This window comes from Anomalospiza imberbis, chromosome 5 (genome assembly GCF_031753505.1).
Source record: "Anomalospiza imberbis isolate Cuckoo-Finch-1a 21T00152 chromosome 5, ASM3175350v1, whole genome shotgun sequence".
In the NCBI taxonomy this organism is placed as follows: domain Eukaryota; kingdom Metazoa; phylum Chordata; class Aves; order Passeriformes; family Viduidae; genus Anomalospiza; species Anomalospiza imberbis.
In genome coordinates, this window is record NC_089685.1 from 57528643 (window position 1) to 57547425 (window position 18783).

Here is an 18783-nt window from a genome sequence, read left to right on the forward strand (position 1 = left end):
CAGGAGAAGTCAGAGGCAGTGATTAAGCAAAAGTTATGACCTGCAATCACCTTACTACAGTTGAAAATAGAGTAGACATGCAAATATACATATCTCAGTGAGATATCATATCTCGTTTTTATGTTTTCCTGCAAAAGAACTGCAACAGTGACTACCAGGGTTTTACTCCCAGGCCCCCAACATCTTCCTCAGGGTATTTCAAATGCTGAGAAGTACCTTAAGGACAAGGACTGCTGCAGTCCTGCTGTTCCATCCCTGTTCAGGGGGCACAGGAAGGAGAGGTGCTGCAAGAGGTAAATTGTGCCAGTCCCCAAGGAAGTTGGGTTGGCACAACACAAACCCCCCACAGAGTAAAGTTACACAAGGGCTTTCATTATAACTCTCATACCATTATTCCTTCCCTGATTTAGTCCTATGTAGTAAAATTATATCCTGTCCTTTATTCAAGGCTCTTGGTGGTCCCATAAGTGTAAGTGGCACTGAGTGAAATCAACAGAAACCCAAAACTTAAATAAAAATAAACCACTGCACTTCAGTTTTGTAAAGGAAGTTCCACAAAGAAAAATCACGAGTCAGTTCCTATATTTTCTGTAGGGTGAAAAAGCTACAGGAGTACTTTTCTGCTTCAGTGAAAATTCTTCTCTTGATGGTGTCATGTGGAGTATGCCGTGATTTATTAGATCATGGAATAATCAGCCAAGGGAGTTAGTGACTTTCTTTGTATTAGAATTTAAACAAGTAAAATTCATGTAAAAGTTCTATTAACAAAGTGGGACAATATATTTATACAAGAAGTTCCTTCTCTGGTATCTGTGGTACTGTGGGTTAAAAAGAATGGTGTACAGTAATTCCAGATTTCATTAAGGAAGCTAAAAGATTTTGCTTTGTGGCTTATTCTTAAAATGTTGTTATTGCCTACTTTCATGGGTATGCAGCTTCATATCTTCCAATTATCTCACAGAAAATTTACAAAATTTCATTGCTACATTTCTTTAAAATATTCCTTCTTTAAATTGTACAATAAAACAATTAAAACTCATCATTTTGTTGGATTAAAATGCATCATTTAACTACTGCAGGAGCAGTAGTTCTGAAATGCCTGTTGTTAATATCTTGTTTTTGTTTTTGAATTGGCAGTTTCTTTCAGAAAGATTAACTGCCCAGTTTGATAGATCATGTTGTGGCAATACAGGGATTTTACAGGTTCATGTGCAGCTCATTTGCAGCTGAGCAAACCCATGATCTGCTCAAACAAGAAGTACTGACAGTCCTCACTAAAGGAATGATAACATTACCTCTGACAGTAGGAGAAATGAATGTGTGAATAATATTCCCATGACTTGATGGAAGCTGCACTAATTCCATACAATAAATAGGGTGCAATCAACTTCTACTATAACAGCTGGCATCAAAACGGTCCTATAATGCAGGGTTTGGAACTGGATTAAAGCATTGCTGAAGTTCATGGAACTTCAAATCTTGGTTCACGATCCAAAACCCTCTCCAACTAGAACAGTACACTTGGCATTTAATCAGTGACACACAAGCTTACGGCAAAATGCCTGGTTTTCCTTGGTAAGCAATTTGTAATAACCTGTGGCTCTATTCCCTGTACACACACAACACAGACAGTACAACAATGCAAGTGTAAAGCACCAAAGTTGACTTAGTTGGCACAACTTCATCTCCAAACACAATTCTGAACCTAGTGAGAAAATAATAGACCTCCATTTATTTCACAGACTACTACAGTGTTAGGTAACGAAAGGGAAACATCACAAGAGAAGGTGTCTGTTGTCAACATATAAGAAGAGCTTTATAAAGAAGAACTGGGAAGGAAGAGGTGGGATTTATTTTAGATTTCATAGCAATAAAAGGGGCAGGGATATGAATGGCCATGAAGGTGTGCTAAAACACACACAAAGATGGTATCTTCATACCATCAGCTTCACATTATCATGAACATCACACAATCATCACATTATCATTATCACATTCACACAAATAAGTTTTAATAACCACTTAACAAATTGCCTATGTAGAATTTCAAGTGCAAATAATTACTATCAAGATTTTGGTATCCAGAAAATTATTAGGATGACCTCTTTGCGATAGGTCTGGTATGACCTGGTAAACTCCAACATCAGTGTTAAATATTGTAACACAGTGCATTCCTCTGGGCTTTATGTTGTTGGAAAAAGTGACATAAAGTATTGCCCGTTAATTTTTGTACCCCAGTCAGAGAAGTACGTTGCAAATTATTAACTTCTTGGTCATTTGGGGAAAAATATCCCATCACCAGTGCTTCCTTTGTTTGGAGCATACTTTACACATTAAGTTTCATTTCCTGATTTTTTTTTTTTCCTTTCAGTTCTAATCTCTTTTCATAAAGCCAAAGTTTAGCTTTGGGAAAAAACTTGCAACTACCCATAGTAAGCTTTTCAGCATGGGCCTTTTCCTTTGTGTCACCAAATTTTCAGGAGATATATGTCAGCAAATGGCAAAAAACAATTGGGGGATATGTTCACCAAAGCTATTCAGGAGTTAAATGTGCTTGAACAATAGCAAAAATGTGCAAAATGTGTTTGCATGTGCAGAAATGTACAGAACAAATATAAGACCTCATGTAGATGAATATTTTAAATCCTTGTTGACTTCTGTGAAGCAGAAGCTACTCAGTGTCTTTGAAGACATCATCAAGACTTGGCAAGATCATTTGGAAAGACTGTTCTGCACAGCATGCACATACTGAAGTAACTGCTTGGAATCTTCCAGGATTTGCTTTCTTTTGAAAATCATGCCCTGGGACTCAGTAATCAACTAAATTAGCTCTGCATAGGCTTTTTGTTGTTGGAAATCAGCCCTGATGGGGCTTTTCATGATGATTAAAGATTTGGTCATAGTTCAGACTCAAATTCCTCAGGAGTACTTTAGAGTTTACCCAGTTTTAAAGACTGAGTAATTAAAAAAATAAAGTAAGTCTTTGTATGGTTGTTCACTAAGTATGTTAATTGCATGACAAGTTTCAACTAAAATTTTACACAATAAAAACATTTCACATTTTTCCACTTGCTGAAGCAAAATTTTATGGGAAAATTACTTTGTCTGTTATCTCTGCAACATTTATATTTAAAACTTGTATTTTTCCCCCCAGAGGGTCTTTATTAGACATTAACCATTTAAAACCTTCCACCTGACATTTGATTTTTCCAGACTAATCAACAGGAGGTATATATTTGATGAGGATAGGAGATTATTTCACCACTTTAACAAGTGCCAAGAATTATCACGTGCAGATGCCTTACTCACATGGATAAATGGAAGTCTCTCAGATTCCATACAGTAGAGTAGAAACTACATCTGCAAAAGTTGTTGCTATCTTAGTGGAGTGGAGCTCCAAAGCACAGATGGTAAATCCTTTCTGGGAATTCTGCCACAAAAACTTCGAGCAAGATCTTTATTTTATTTAAAATGTTCAGAGCTAAGCATCAAACATTCTGCAGACAAGGAACATAGAAAATAGTTGGGTTTCTGCAGATAGAGCAAGTCAAATTCTTTCTCCTGTAAGTAGTTACAATCCTAGTAATTACTAACTGTCAGTCTTGGTGGAGCTTTGCCTGTATACACAAGAAGCAATATCTGATCTGCATATCTGTTTGGATGGTCAAAATATCTGATGGATGGTTTCAAATATCAGAAAAATGCTGTTTAAAATATCAGGCAACTGTATTGTCCATTGTGGAATGATATTTCCAATTGGGATTATTTCAAAGGAAAAAGGATTTTTAATACCTTATGGAATCAGGCCCCTGTTGATTTATGAATCCATAGAAATCTAACCACTTTATAAATAAAACAGTCATAGCACCATATTAATTCTGCTATATTTTGGACTTTATTCTCTCATCCACTTTTTCTAGTACTCAAGTGTAACAAGTAATTTCAGCTGGAACATATTTGTGTTCACATTTTACTCAGTTCCTATGAAAGTCCATTATGAAATTTCATCTCATGACCATTTTGGTCTGACCAAAAGAAATGATTGTTTTATTGATTACGTCTGTGTTCAGTAATGGTCAGCTTAGAAACCACTGTCTGTCAAACAAAGTCAAAAGAATTTTCTTACTACTCTATTTCCTGAAGATTCTAACAGATATTTGAGCAATCTTAGCAATTCCTATGAGTTTGTACCACATAAAAGCTTCCTGGTACAATGGAAGCTGTGTCACCCAACTTTCAGAAACTCTGTTTATAAAATGTCAGTAATTTCACATGAGCAAACAGCATAAAGCCATTCACTGATAAGACAGCCCAGCAAACTTATCAATCAAATCCAAGCCAGTCTCGCTGCCAGTGAGCTTCAAGACAAAGTCTAAATCAGATTTTCAGAGAAAACAGGAATTCTAGCAGAATCTCCAAATGACCTAAATAATTTCAGTGTGAGCAACAAAACACTGCCATCTAGGGAGCCAAAGGAAAAGACAATTATCAGTCATTTAAATAAACTGACCATGAATGGCAGCATAAATTTAACCGGTGTACTTAATTGAGTATAATTGTGAAATTTTTTTTCAGTTATGGAGCCTCCTGCTCCATTAAAAAAAAAAAAAGTTATATTTCAATGCATTTACTTTTGAAATAATTTTCTTTTCCCATATTTAAAATGGCTACATCACTTTTGCTGTGGGGATCACAGTGCACCATTTGGTGTGGCCATTGCACAGAACCATCCAGCTGGATTACCTTGCATCCAGTTTTGACAATCTCGCAACCTTGCAATATGCAACCCTGCAATATTTGCTTTACAAATTCAGTTTAGATGTGGGAAGTGAGGGCCCTACTAAATGCCAGGGTTCTGCAGGTTCCTCCCTTGTACCATCCTGCATAATTGAAGGACACCTTTTTCTGGGACAGAGAGCAAAAGGCCTGGTAACTACTTTTTAAGCAGTCTGAAAGCCTCTGTTCATGTGCAGCCTTACACAGCTGAAAGAAACAGCGTTGGTTTCAAAGAAAGTTTGTAAAGAAAACTCCTCCTTTTTTTTGTTTCATTTTTTTTTAAATTGGAAGACACACATTGACTTTGAATAAACATATAGCAGCTATACTGAGTTCAATTAAAGCTGCACAGACAGAACAAGATCCTTAAAATCTAGCATAAGTTGTGTTTTCATTTTGTGTCATACTCATCATCTCCTTAGAGGCACTTGTGTTTACTGCCAGCTGTCAATGTCCTGCACAATTAAACTTCTGGTTCCATTAAAACCCAATGTGAACATCTTCAGTTTGCATAAGAGCCAATGAGTGGAGGAGATGTATTGACATATTTACATCATGATTATTTGACATGTTCCAAATCAGAGTTCTCTCCAGTAAAAAAAAGCCCAGCAAAACAAACAACTTATTTCAAACATGGTTTATTTCAATTCACACAAAGCTGAATTTGATCTCTTCTTTCCCAGGGTGGTCTCTTAGAATGCACTTAAAAGTAAGATCGTTCAACCAACCAGATCTTTCATCCCTAGCAACTCTTAAGTCAATAGATTCCAAAGGATGGCTTCCTTTTAATCATAAAGCAACCAGAAAGTAGGTGCTATTTACAGAATTGTTGCACTACCAACTTAGCTTTTATGGATGGTCCTGCACTTACTGATACATCTCTCATCCGGGTTGCTATTTTTGTTGCTCTTTCCCCAGTGACATTGCTGATGCTCCTGGTGATAATGCTTTTTGAAAGCCATTTCCTTTTCTGCTGATGCTACAGATTCTGCTGAGCTAATGAAAATGCTGTGGTCGCTGCTAATGGCCCTGAACGGTTACTTCTCTCCCTTTCCCAAGTACTTCTATTTTTACTCTGATTTTACACCCCCAAGGGTCCTGGGAAAAAAGAAAAAAGGTGGCACGTGGGTAAGTACCTCACAGCCCTAGTGACCACAAACGACAGGGGGATCATTAGCGGGGGCTTTGCAACTCTCCCTGAGCTCCAGACCGTCCCAGAGCAGGGACAATTCCTCGCACCGCTTCCTTCCTCCAGCGCCAGAAAGGGGAAGCGCTGGGGCGGCTGCGGGTCTGTCACGCTTTAGGCGGCAGAGCTTGCCCTCCCGCCAGCAGCCTGCCAGAGCTGCGGAGTCGGTGTCACAGGGGCTGGGCTGGGGTGCCGAGCCCCAGCCGAAAAGCAGGAAAGCTCCCAAAGCCCCGGTGCCTCCTGCCTCACCCAGCACGACCGGCTCAAGCTGCCGGGGGCCGGAGGAATGGGGGAGCGAACTCCCGTCCCCGCCCCGCCGCGGGCACCCGGGCAGCGCCCCCCGCCCCGCGGCGCCTCCCCCGCGCTCTCTCCCAGCCGCGGCAGCGCTGCCCGGTGCCGACTCCCGGCCGCGGCGGGCGGAGGGAGGCAGGGAAGCAGGGAGGGGCGGCGGAGCGGCGCCAGCGCTGTCCCGCCTCCTGCCGCGGAGCCCAGGCTCCCCTCCGCCTCCATTTCCCGGCGTGCGGCGCGGGCGCGGGGCAGGAAGTCCCGTGCGCCTGAGTCAGGGGCGGCCGGGCGGCCGCTGCCGGGGTCGGCGGCGATGGCGCTGGAGACCCTGTCCCCGGACTGGGAGTTCGACCGCCTCGACGACGGCTCGCAGAGTGAGCGCCCGCGGAGGGCGGGCCGGGCGGGGCCGGGCCGGGCCGGCGGGGTGCGGCGGGAGCCGCCTCGGAGCGGGGGGAGGCGCGGGCTGAGCAGACCCTGCTCCCCCCGGACCGCCCCGCTGCATCCCCGCCGGCAATGGGATGGAGGGAGAGAGGGAGAGAGGGAGAGAGGGAGAGAGGGAGAGAGGGAGAGAGGGAGGGAGGGAGGAGGAGGAAGCAGTCGCGGGAGCTGAGCGGGGTCGCCCTCCCCGCGCCCCCCGCGGACCTTGCCCCGCGCCCCGGCCGCCAGCCCAGCGCCGGTCCCCCTGCGGCCAGGCCTGCGGGGGTGGGCGGCCGCCGTGACCTTCTTTGCTCTCACCACCCTCTCCTTAGCTGTCGGGGTAGTTTTGGGGTGGGAAAGTGGCTTTTCCAGCCCTTCATCCTTTGCCCCCGCGGGGGAGTCGCCGGCGGTGCCCCCCGTGCGGCGGGGAGGGCCAGGCTGCTTGTGCCAGCCTCTCTCTTCTCGCACGAACCGGGCTTGTCGTGGGAACGGTGTTTCTTATCTTCCCGGTCATTCCTCGTGGCTCACAAATTTTTGCAGTGGCTTCCTTGGTTATCCAGAGAAGTCACATCAAGATACGTTGTGAGCAGTTAGTTGTACTCAGCTTTCATTGGTAAAGGCTCTCTGTCACGGGAGGCGGGCGGTCACTTGCGGTTTCACCTTTAAAATAGAGTCGAACAAGATCTTCAGCGATGCTGAAGTCTTTCACGGTGGGTTCGTGTGCCCGTCAAAATCCACGTTTTACTCAGCCTGTGGAGGTGACCTAGTTTCTAAACAGGGAACTTATATGGTTGTCACACTGTAATACACACTGTAAATTGAACTGTGTCAAATTAATTATACCAGGCGTTGCTGTGAAAATATGTCACTCATGGACCAACTCTTTCACATATAATGTTATCCCAGGGGATGATACTGTTTATGCCATGTTCGTTTAGTCTGGATTTCAGTGGAGACTGAAGCTGTCCTGAGCAGAGCTTTTTATCAGTTCTCTAGTTGTGGAAAGGAAAATGTTGCTTTTACTCAAAATGCCAGATCTCCGCTAGTTTGACCAGGACATGAAAGGAAACTCTAAGAAATTTGCATGACTTAATATGCCCTGTTATCACCATCTCAAGGGTGAAGAAACAGGCTGATCTTCCATCCAGAACAGCACACAGCGTTTTAGAGAAAAGCCAAAGAATAATCTTGTGACTTGAAAGGCGTTTTTTGTTCTTGTTGTCTACTTTCACTTTGTATCGCTAACATTTAGCAATTACAACTTTCTATAAGTAAGTCTGGTTTGTTACATCTCTGTCCTAATTATGTATGGCTATGGCACTTGCAAATCTTGCTGCCAATGAGTTCATTGAATATTGATATTGCTGATTTTATGGAAGAAGTTAAGATTAAGATGAGGGATCTGTGCTGCTGAGTTGATCTCTTGCACTGTTCCAACTATAATGCTTTAGTTTTATCACCTGAGGAGAAGCTAAATCAAACTTTATTGTAAACACATTATACCTTATGAAGTATGTATGCTGCTCTGAAGAAAGGGATGATATTTGCTTTCTATGATTTCATTTTCTTCCTCTGAGTCAGTTTAGTTAGGAAAAATGTTCTGCATCTTGGAAAGCTTCTCTCATCTCCCAAATATTTTTTTATTTGTGCAGCTGCCTATCTGTGTCTAGCTAAGAGCTTCCACTCTCTTATCTCACTAAGAAAGTGAGAAATTATTCCTGTCTGTTATTTTATAGATGATCAGTACAAGGTAGCAAATTGATGGCTGTCAATAATTAAGTATTTGGAAGTATGTAATGAGCTGTAGTTGCTCAAATCCATCATTTGCCTGCTGGAAAGGTGACAGTCTCTGAATCTCTAGCAGAGTGCTGTTGTGAGGTTTTGTTTGAGAAATGCTCAATGTTTTTGTTTCATAGAAACTGATTTGAACAGCAGTGCCAATTTCCTACTCTTGTATGACTTTGATGTTTTTTCTGTTCATCCTTTAAAACCCCGGTGTCTGTCAGTTTTTTTGTTCTTGGTTTGTCTTTTGTGTGAAGGAAGGAGGTGTGATGGGGGTAGTACCAGAGCATACCTCTTTAATGTCTCCCCTACTCCAGCTTTTGTAGCAGTAAGGCACTGAAGCTGACAAGGTGACTGGTTAAAATCTGTTCAGCAGGGCTGTGCATCTATCACTGTTTTACTGGTTTGCTGCAGCAGAGCTTACGGAGGATGCACTGGGAAGAACCTGAAGGATGAGATGGACTTGATGGAATGGAATAGTACAATGATACAACTTAAGAGCTGCACATCAGTGCCTGGAGTGCTGCTGATGGAGAGTGTTTTACTTACTTGCTTCTTCTCATCCATGGAATTCAGTCTCCTGATCTTGACAATGCCTGTGCACTGTCTAGGCTGCAGCTCCAGCTAGAACTCAATGGCACTAATGCCATTAATGTGGGAGAGTGTGCTGTGCTCCTTGGGTAGGCTTTGCAGTCTGCGTGCCTTTATGGTTGGCATTACTGCTGCTTTCAAAGTACTATCTTAAAATTAATTCAGGTCTTCACTGCAGTCATTTCTCCTTCTCAGTCTCAACCTCCCTGTATGTAGTCCTTTTCATCTTTTCCTTATCAATTTGTCTTTATTCATTCTTCCCTTTCTGCCTGGTGCAGTTTCTCGGTCAGATATTTTCTTTCTGCAAAAAATGTTTCAATGATGATTGATTCAGCAGTGCTTTCCCACTGAAGTAGCCATCAGCTACCATTTGGCTCAGTTGTTTGCAATGACAATGAGTAAGATGTTGAACATGCAGAATATAAGAACAAAAGAATATATTTTTTTTAACTTTCTAGGCCAGTCTACTTGCTGAAATGTTAAAAGGGCACATATAAAGCTACGTGACAGCTGAATTCTTGTGTAAGAAAAGTTCAGTTGTTCAGCTGACCTTCATTCTCCAACTTTTTTTAGATAATCCCATTTTCAACAAATAACAGAAGATCACAAGCTATTAGATTTGTTATCTAATTATGGGAAAGACACTTTAGTTTTCACATGAAAAAGGATTGTACTTCCTGAGTGTATAAGCCTTGAACTGTAATCATTTACTCTGTGGTTCAGATTGTCCAGCTAAGTCAGTAATTGTGTATAATCTGGGGAGGAGTGGGGAGCATCTTAATATGGGAAATAAAAAAGATCAGGAAAGAGAGCATGAAACTTTTTTTTTGCACCAATTGCCTTTAGATTTACTATGCTACTTAAGACCACTGTTGCTTGTGTTTGACCAGCTGCATGTTAGCCTTTGAACCTATTTGTCCCTGTAAACCTTCTTGCCCCTGCCACTAACAGGACAGCTGTGCATTTCAGTGCCCAGCAGAAGAAAAATCCTGCCTGAGAATGGTGAATTTGAAAGTGGGAGGGAATGACTAAAAGCCATAAGCTTTCCATGTAATGCTCAAATAACTCACTGAGAGGTACCAGGGAGAAGTGGAAAGAGGATTGCTGGAAATGCAACTGCTACTCAGGCTGAAATGATTAGACCCATTGCCTCAAAGTTCTTCTATAAATGCATTTGTACTGGTTCAGCTGATGGGTAGGGTCACCTGCTGTGCTACAATTTCTACAGTAATTTCTTTGCTCAGCACCTTATGTGATTGTTAAGGTCTTAGTTTGGCAATACATGTACCCTGAAAAAAAAATTTCTGCATACTGCTTAGGTGTTTGATACTCTTCAAGTAGTATTTGAATTTCTTTTAAACCAACACTAAGTTACAGGATTGTTTTTAAACAACAAGAACTTTGTATTAAATCTGCATTTTATTATAGAAAAATGCCACAGCAAAATGAGGAATACAGGACTAAAGCTAAATAGCAAATGGATTAAATGTTTTTAATAACATTTTTTGATATTGTAGTTTATTGAATTGTCCATAAAACTGTACAAATTTTATCAATTCTCAGAAATTCATGCTGAAGTGCAGTTGAAGAATTATGGAAAATTTCTTGAGGAATATACATCTCAGCTGAAGAGAATTGAAGATGCATTGGATGACTCTGTTGGAGATGTTTGGGACTTCAGTCTTGATCCCATTGCTTTAAAGGTCTTCATATATTTAATATACATTGCATCTGTTACTACTGAGTTTGTCCTTTCCTTCAAAACCTCCAAAGTAAAAGCTTGATGCATTTGTGCTCTTAAAATTTTGACTTTTGTGTTTGAGAAAACTATCCAATACTATTTTAATTATCAAGTAATTAATAAATTGGTGCATAGCATATGAGAAGAAGATTTCACATTATTATTTTCTAGTCTTACGGATACTAGCAGAAGTTGAATGAATTTCTAAGTCTTCATGTGTTGGGAAGGCTGGTTTCAGCAGACTTCTGCCTGTGACTATTAGTGTTTTTATCTGAGGGCTGAGGTTCCAGGAGAGCTCACTAATAGTTGTAAAACTGCACAGTGAATGGTGTGTGTATTTATAGGTTGTGTTTTGACCTAATGGCCTTGGTAAAGTATTGGCTGTTTTCTTGGTCACAAATTCTCTGTGCTCTGTGGAGCATTAGCTTTTCCTCTTCACTGAATTTGCAGACATAATTTAAAAGCAGTTTTGTTGCCATATGAAACTTGTCTGTGCTGAAGATGCACTCTCAAGCAATCATCTGTCTGAATAATTTGAATAAATTATGTATAGGGCCACCACAGTACTGCATATTTATGGGCTAGTCAAAATCGGGCTGACTTAAGTACAAATTGTCAGTGCCTGCATACAGATGTATTTTTTACTTCCCGTTTCCAACATTTGGAGTTATTAATTCATGTTTTAGTTTTCCTGAGCTATTTTTCTCCTACATATGCCATAATGATCATGCTTTTGATTTACAAGTTTTGTAAGTAAATGGTTGTAAATGCTATGTAATATACCTGGTTATTTGCCTGTCTGCCTAAAGTGAAAGGAAAGGTATTTCCATGTTAAGGTGAAGAGTGAAGGGTTCCTGCAGTGCAGGTTGCTAATAATGTGCAGTTGTGGCTCTCTGACTCTATTTGAGATTAAACTTGGGGGGAATACTTGCCTGGTTGGATAAATGTGTTTTTGACTAATGTTTTCTAAAGTTGATGGTTTGTTGTTTCTGTTTGATTGTTTTGTGGTTTTTTGTTTCCTTTTTATTTTAATTTTAGCTCCTGCCATATGAACAGTCCTCCCTACTGGAGCTCATAAAGACAGAAAACAAGGTAAGCACTTTATGCTAAAAGGAAAAAAAAAAGTTATCCAACCTCAACCCAAACCCTCTAAATGTGAACTTGTTTGTAATCGGTGTGATTTTTTTCCTCACTTTGAGTCTAGGTTCTAAACAAAGTTATAACAGTGTATGCTGCTCTTTGCTGTGAAATCAAGAAGTTAAAATATGAGGTAAATACAGCTGAGTTTTATTATTGTATATGAAAAGGTTTGCAGTTTGGCATGCTAATATATACATTTATTTTTATCAATAAAGAAACCAAATATGTCTAAATAATTATGTAGCTTGATTACATATATCCTATTTATTAAAAAACAAATTTCTGCTTTCGTTGTTAGGCAGAAACTAAATTTTATAATGGCCTCTTGTTTTATGGAGAAGGAGGTAAGTAGCTCCTTTTACTGTAAAAGTATGTAGCTTTATATTATTGCTTCAGCTTATATTAAATGCTACAATAACTGTAATTTTATTATATGGATACATACTTTCTCTGTGATGCACACCAGATAGAGAACTTTGAGGGTATAGGGATATATGTTAGTGTCATGTAGCTGTCCTGAGTTAGCTTAAGATGATAAGGTTTATCTGTAAAGCCCTGCAGTAAGTATTGTTACATGGGGAGTAGGGAGTGTGAGCTCCCTACATACAGCTTGTCTACTGTAGCAGCTGTTTTGCATGGTATGCCACTGAAAACATATTTTTCACATGTAAACACATCCTAAAACAAATTATTTCCTTTTGGGACTACATTTGACGTGGGTTGTAGTAAAACAATAAATCTGTGATTCAATTGTAGTAAAACAATGAAACCATTAATAAATAACTGGGCCCAAGTCCTCTTCACTTTATGCAATTGGTATTCCAAGACAAGTTGGAGTGATTTGATGTCACCTCCCCTTCCAGTGCAGGTAGCTCACACTACGTGTTTAGACCATGGCATAAGAGGGGCCCAGATCATTGTAAGTCAGTTCACAAATCGTGAGACACTGCTTTAGGTGACAGCTTTTTGCCTTGGAGTTAAACTGGTAACTCCTGAATGACTGGCCTTAAGCTTCCACCTTAAGGGATACTAGTGTGGGAATAAGCACAGATCTTGGTCATAAGAGGTGTAAGAGAGCGTGACAGAAATATCAGGGAATGTGAAATCTTTGAGCTCGGGACTGTTTATCATTCTTTTAAGTGCTATATAAGATAACTGTTGTGCTTAAGTGGCATGGAAAAGTGGGGGATTTGTTAGCTTGTTATGTGGGAGGTTTTTTGGGGTGTGTGTGTTTGGTTTTTTTTTCCTTTTTTTCTTAGCAGACTTGCATGTCTTATCAGATACGGTTTTAAGTATTTTAAAGTCATCTGCTGCCAAAATGATACCAGGAGATCCCTCAGAATTTTCCGTGTCTCTAGAGTGGAAAAGTCAGAGTATAGCAGATTATTATATTACAGCAGCAATTTGTTCCTGATGGGTGTTGTGCAGAGAATGCTTGGGAATGGCAGGAACTGAGAGGTCAGCCTTCTGAGGGTTAGGTAGGAATGCAGAAATTATGTTCTCTATTTCCATATCCCGACTTGTAGCATTTTCTTTGATAACAGCAAACTTACTTTAAACAGCTGGCTAAGTTACTGGCTCAAGGATGGTTGAAATTTAAACAAATACTATGCTGGCTTTTTCCATCTATGTAAAGAAAACATTTTTCCCCATCCTCTCTTTGCAGTAGCTAGGACTGGTCTAGGAACTTCAGGTAGTTGGGTAGGGTTTTCTGGGACATACACTGAAGTGATTAAAGGTTGCATAAAATGTGTAAAAGAGAAGCAAAGCGATGTTTAGTTTAGTATCCTGTCCCAGAGCTCCATGCTAGAGAAAAATGGAGACTCCTTTAATCTCTGACAGCTGTAAAAGAATATATTTTATGTAGCAAGAAGACCTGCATTTCTTAGGCAGGTAAACTTGTAATTTTAAGTGAGCTTTTCTTGCTCAGAGTGACCCAGAAGAAAAATCTCAAGTCTATAGCATCTATCAGTTGTCACATAAAAAAGACGGTATTTTGTCAGGTGATGTTCAAACCACTCCAGATGACTGAAACAGTTTGGCATGGCTGATGTAATTATTGTATTTCTGTGTTCTGTGTCATACAGATAATGCTGTGAAGCTATGGTGGTAAGCCTGTTCTTTTGTGCAGAAGGATATGTAGGAAAAATAAAATTAATTCTTTCTGGTTAATCATGTAGTATATTCTCTAAGTAAAAAAACATCTAGATGTTTCTTGCAAGATAAATACCTAGTATTTTCATGCAAATTTCTTAAAAATAGAAACATTTATATGAAGTTACATAATACATATGCCCTTAAAGAATTATGGGGTTTATTCTTTTTCTTTCAGATGAAGGCAACTTTTCCCAGCTTTGCATCAAATTTATAAACCGTATCATTTTTAATGAAAAAGAAACTCCAAAAATAAGTCCACCATAGGAAAGCAAAATTAGGAGGTTTTGAGGCTCCATCAATACACTTATAATAGTGCACTCTACTAGTATGACAAATAAATGGCTTGGAGGGCAGGCTTCAGTATTATTTTAACAGGTACAACACAGGCTTTAGAAAGTGTTGACAAATGTTTCTCTTTTAAGCCACAGATTCCAGCATGGTGGAGGGAGATTGCCAAATACAGATGGGAAGATTTGTTTCTTTCTTGCAGGTAGAGTATGTTTTGATTGTTTGACAGCAGTTGTAATCTTAATTTTACTTGCAAAATGGATTTAACAGTCTGCCATATCCTCTTTGCGTTTTGCTGAAAGGCATAGAAGTCATTTGATATGTTACTGTCTTTTGCCTGCAGACTAGCTGATGTATCACACATTGTTTGGGGATTTTTTTTATACTTCTCTCTGGAAGTTTAATGAGAGATGGAATTAGAAATTACTTTAAAAGATTTCAGTAGGAGAAGATAAATTGAAGTTGCTTTTATCTGTAGTTAAAGATAGCTGTTTTTATGGGTTTGGCTAGCAAGTTCTGGTGTTCACTGAACATTGGAAATGGGTTAATTGCTTTGTATGTTTTGGGTTTTTTAGCTGGTAGAAGAAAACAAAATCAAAGTATGTACCTGAAAAAATTGCTTGTGTCTCTTGGAAACATTTTTGGAAGAGCACTTATTTCTTATAGAGTTTGGTTGTTCAGGATCCTTTGCATGAAAACAGGATCTGTTTTTATTCTGAGGATTTCCTGTGCTCTTGAGTTTCAGTCTATTGTGGAGTTTTTTGTCGTTATTATAACTTAAGCAACAGTCACATTCCCAAAAATGTTTCTGATTTTATGCAATATTGTTTGTAATGAAGTAGCTGTGGTGAAGTAGAGAATATAGAGGAAACTTCCAGAATGTTTAAACAAATTCTGGTTTAACAGGAGTTAAAATTTATGTTCTGAATCCACAGCATGGCACTAATCATTTACTGTGTCGTGACAAGACAAATGCTGTAGGAAGTAATTTCTGAACTTCCTTTACCATGCTGAAGTGCAGCGAATTGTTAGGATCTCTCAAGTTTTCTTTCTCATTTTCCAACCCCTTTGTCTTATCAGCTTTGTAGATTTCATCCTTCATTCTCTGTTTTGCTTATGAAGTTTGTTCTTTTTCAGCAGTTGGAGTCTCCTAAATCCATTCAGTATTCTACATCCCTAGATTAGGAAATGCTGTTCTGGTCAGTGTTATAAGCATATCCACAGGGGTGGTGTGAAAATGTGAAGTTAACAAAAAGGTGAAAAGTTGCTTTTATAGAGCTAATGACCATGTATTGGTTTCTTGGCTCTTCTGGGCTTTCTGGATTAGCTAGATGCAGTAGCCTCAAATTTGCTAGGTCAAAAAGTTTTTAATAAACATTATCAAAATAATATTCTGAAATATTAGTTTAAAATGGCAATCTTGTCTGTATTGTGTAGCTGCTAATATGCATGTGCTGTTGAATTGGACTACTTTCCAGAAATTTTAAAATGGTAGCTGGTGGTGCCTCCCCAGGAAACAAGATCTCATCTGTCTATTATTCCATTCTTCTGGAATCTGTTGGCTTATTTCAGCTGCATTTGTTAGAGCAGTACGAGTATAAGAAGTAATGTTTTGTGAAAACTGGTGACTAATAGAAGGCAGAAGCCCAAATAAAATCTATTTTTGATGGAGAGGAAGACAGAATTCAGCTGTTAGCCAGTCTCCTGGCTGGCTGATTGTTCAGCCAGTGTGGGCTGTCTGCTATAAAGCCATCTGTGTGCAGACTGGCTAGACTCATCACACACTGACATTTCCCTGATGGGATTTGTAAGGTAAATTAATGAGCAGATATTACTGCAGTTAAGGGAAACTCAGATTAATTTATCCTGTTGTTCAAGGAATGCTGTGTTAAAATCCATTATGGAAATTAAGATACTTGTTTACATGGTCAGAGTTGACATGTTCTTACTCATTTTGTGTTACATAAGCAAGCCTAAGTTCTGCTTTTGTCAGGCAAACCTTTCAAAAACATTGACTTTCTATGTTTGTTTTAAAGCAGTATTCTGTGGCTTATCACTTTAACAGTAGGTACATGCTTCTGTGGTAATTTCTAATTGGAATTAGGCTATTACCAGTATCCAGAGTGTCTCTTGAATCTAGTGGGGAAAAAGCACAGCCTCTGCTGGATATTGTCCCTGAAAGTTCTTGGGCTCTGTTGTCAAGTCACTTCTTGCTGGCTTTGTTAAATTGCACCAATACTATAAATGGTCAGAGTTGTACTGGAAGCTTGTGTTTGGTAGTCTCTTAGCTTAGTCTCAGATCCTTTTTCAGAGCTGTTATGAAGATGTTTTCAATCCTGCTGTAGATCTGCCCACTGACTTGGGATAGGGATAGTTGGAGCTTCAGCTGCATATTCTGTAGTTTATGTTCAGTGTTCTTGGTGTAATGACAACTTGTGTATGAGGAGGATCTGTATGTTTATATGCATTTTGTTTTCTTGTATTTCAGGAGCTGTCTTGCTTTGTTACCCGATGTTACGAAGTGGTGGTCAATGTAGTGCATCAGCTGGCTGTTCTCTATACCAGCAACAAGTAATTATTCCCTAAAATGCTGTATTGTTATTATGTAGAGTTACATGTGTAAAACAGAAATGTTCTATTTACGGCATAGTCATTTTTGGAATATTGTTGTCTGGAGATGGAGTGCTTTGTGCAACTTTATGCTTCATAAACGGTTATGGAAATGGTTTGGTTTTGTTTTCAGAAAAAATAGTGCTCGTGTATAATGAGATGCAAGGATGTTAGTGTTTGTCATTTTTAGTCTTTGTTTGAGAAATATTGCTGATTTTTTCATCCTTGCTCTGTTTGAGAGGCTTCTCCTGTTTCTTGATATATAGCTTAAAAATCAAATCACTTCTACAGTCTATTTTGAAAATGTAAATCTTGGCATATATTCTTCACAGAACAGCCATGGTTTTAACATCTGAAGTTTAGCATGGTAAGAGCTGTTTGGTCTAGCTCCTTTGAAAACTGTGAGGAAGGTTTAGTTCTGAACAGGATTGTTGGAGTTAGCTTTGAATACCTCTGCAGGACTCTCTATTGCTTCCCCATCCCCCAATAGGATAGCGTCATTCTTCCCAGTTCTATTTATTACTTTTATTTTTGGCTTATACCACAGCACAAGGCAGACTTCCTGTGTGGTGCTGGGTGTGTAGCTTGGACATGGCTTGAGTAAATACAAAGTGATTTTATTCTCTGGGTGTGTCAAGGCTATTTGCCTAACAGAATTGGGAATTGCTGACACACGTGTACACTGAATACGCTTGGTGATTTGAACCAGTCAGATGCTGTATCTTTAAAAATACAGTTTTAAATTTGATCAGAGCATACAGATTTCACACGGTATATACTTTTCATCAGGTTTTGATGTTCCTTTGTTTCCTGAAGTTACTATGTTATTGAAGAAAAATATACCCAGAAAACAGAGAACACACCATGATACAGAACTGATAAATATGATCTGTTCTAAGGATTAAAAAAACATTAAAATTTTGATTTTCTTTACAGGAATGCGCCTAAAATTATAGAGACATCTGGAGTTCATTTTCAGGTGGGAATGGTTTGGAACTCTTTTGCTTATGTTAATATATATAGATCTTGATGATTAATCCTGAGAAAAACAACATGAAAGTGACTTTAGAGTACAGCTTTCAATTTAAAATTTTTATTTTATTAATCAGCTTTTTCTGGCCTTTATATGGGAAAGCCTGCTGTCTCCATGTCTGTCTATATTCTAAATTTCTTAGCAACAAAGCATTTGCATGCTCCCTTATTGCAATGCGTGCCTCTGCATATAGACAGTTTTAAAAATTGTGCCTTCAGTGTCAAGATAGATCAAGGAATTTAGTTAGCATGCAGACATCCCTTTAATGTTTCTTGTGTCACTACAAGTCAAATCTTTAAGCTGCCAAACCAGAAATTCTCCTGTTTAACTCTCTAGCTGATACCTTGTTGGCTGAAAATATATTGAAAGGGACTGAAATTTTATGTGCCTCATATGACTGCAGTAACCTTTCTAATAACTAAAGTCATTTTCTTTCTTTTTTTTTTCCTTCACAAACAGGCAATGTATGAGCATCTAGGAGAGTTGCTAACAATCTTGATCACTCTGGATGAAATAATTGACAATCATGCCACGCTGAAAGATCACTGGACCATGTACAAGAGGTGTGTCTCTGATGTGAAAAATACTCCCACAGCCTAAGACATAAAAGCATATGCATCTGGCTGTGTTCCAAGAAAGTCAGTGTGGGAATGTGCATTTTGGTAGTCTCTCCAGAAATTTCAGTTAGGAGCAGGGCTAAGCTCCCACAGTGTCCTTCTAAGGGCACCAGGAAATATTTTGTGTGTTTGAGTATCAATGTTGCATTTTCAGTGCAGG

General features: G+C 39.4%; 1 protein-coding gene across 4 annotated transcripts in view; it reads left to right on the forward strand.

The window, feature by feature from the left end:
* Positions 1-6459: 6459 nt before the first annotated feature.
* Positions 6460-18783, forward strand: part of WASHC4 (WASH complex subunit 4) — a 37377-nt gene continuing 25053 nt past the window's right edge. For 2 of the 4 annotated variants that reach the window (XM_068191031.1, XM_068191032.1), the window contains exons 1-9: positions 6460-6621; positions 10601-10740; positions 11817-11870; positions 11983-12048; positions 12217-12262; positions 14498-14565; positions 16852-16934; positions 17910-17952; positions 18466-18569. In XM_068191031.1, coding sequence (XP_068047132.1) covers positions 6561-6621; positions 10601-10740; positions 11817-11870; positions 11983-12048; positions 12217-12262; positions 14498-14565; positions 16852-16934; positions 17910-17952; positions 18466-18569 — 665 coding nt within the window. In that variant the 5' untranslated portion in view covers positions 6460-6560. Of the gene's footprint in view, positions 6622-10600; positions 10741-11810; positions 11871-11982; positions 12049-12216; positions 12263-14006; positions 14028-14497; positions 14566-16851; positions 16935-17909; positions 17953-18465; positions 18570-18783 lie in introns of those variants that run through there. The other 2 variants (XM_068191033.1, XM_068191034.1) reach the window with 2 other exon arrangements.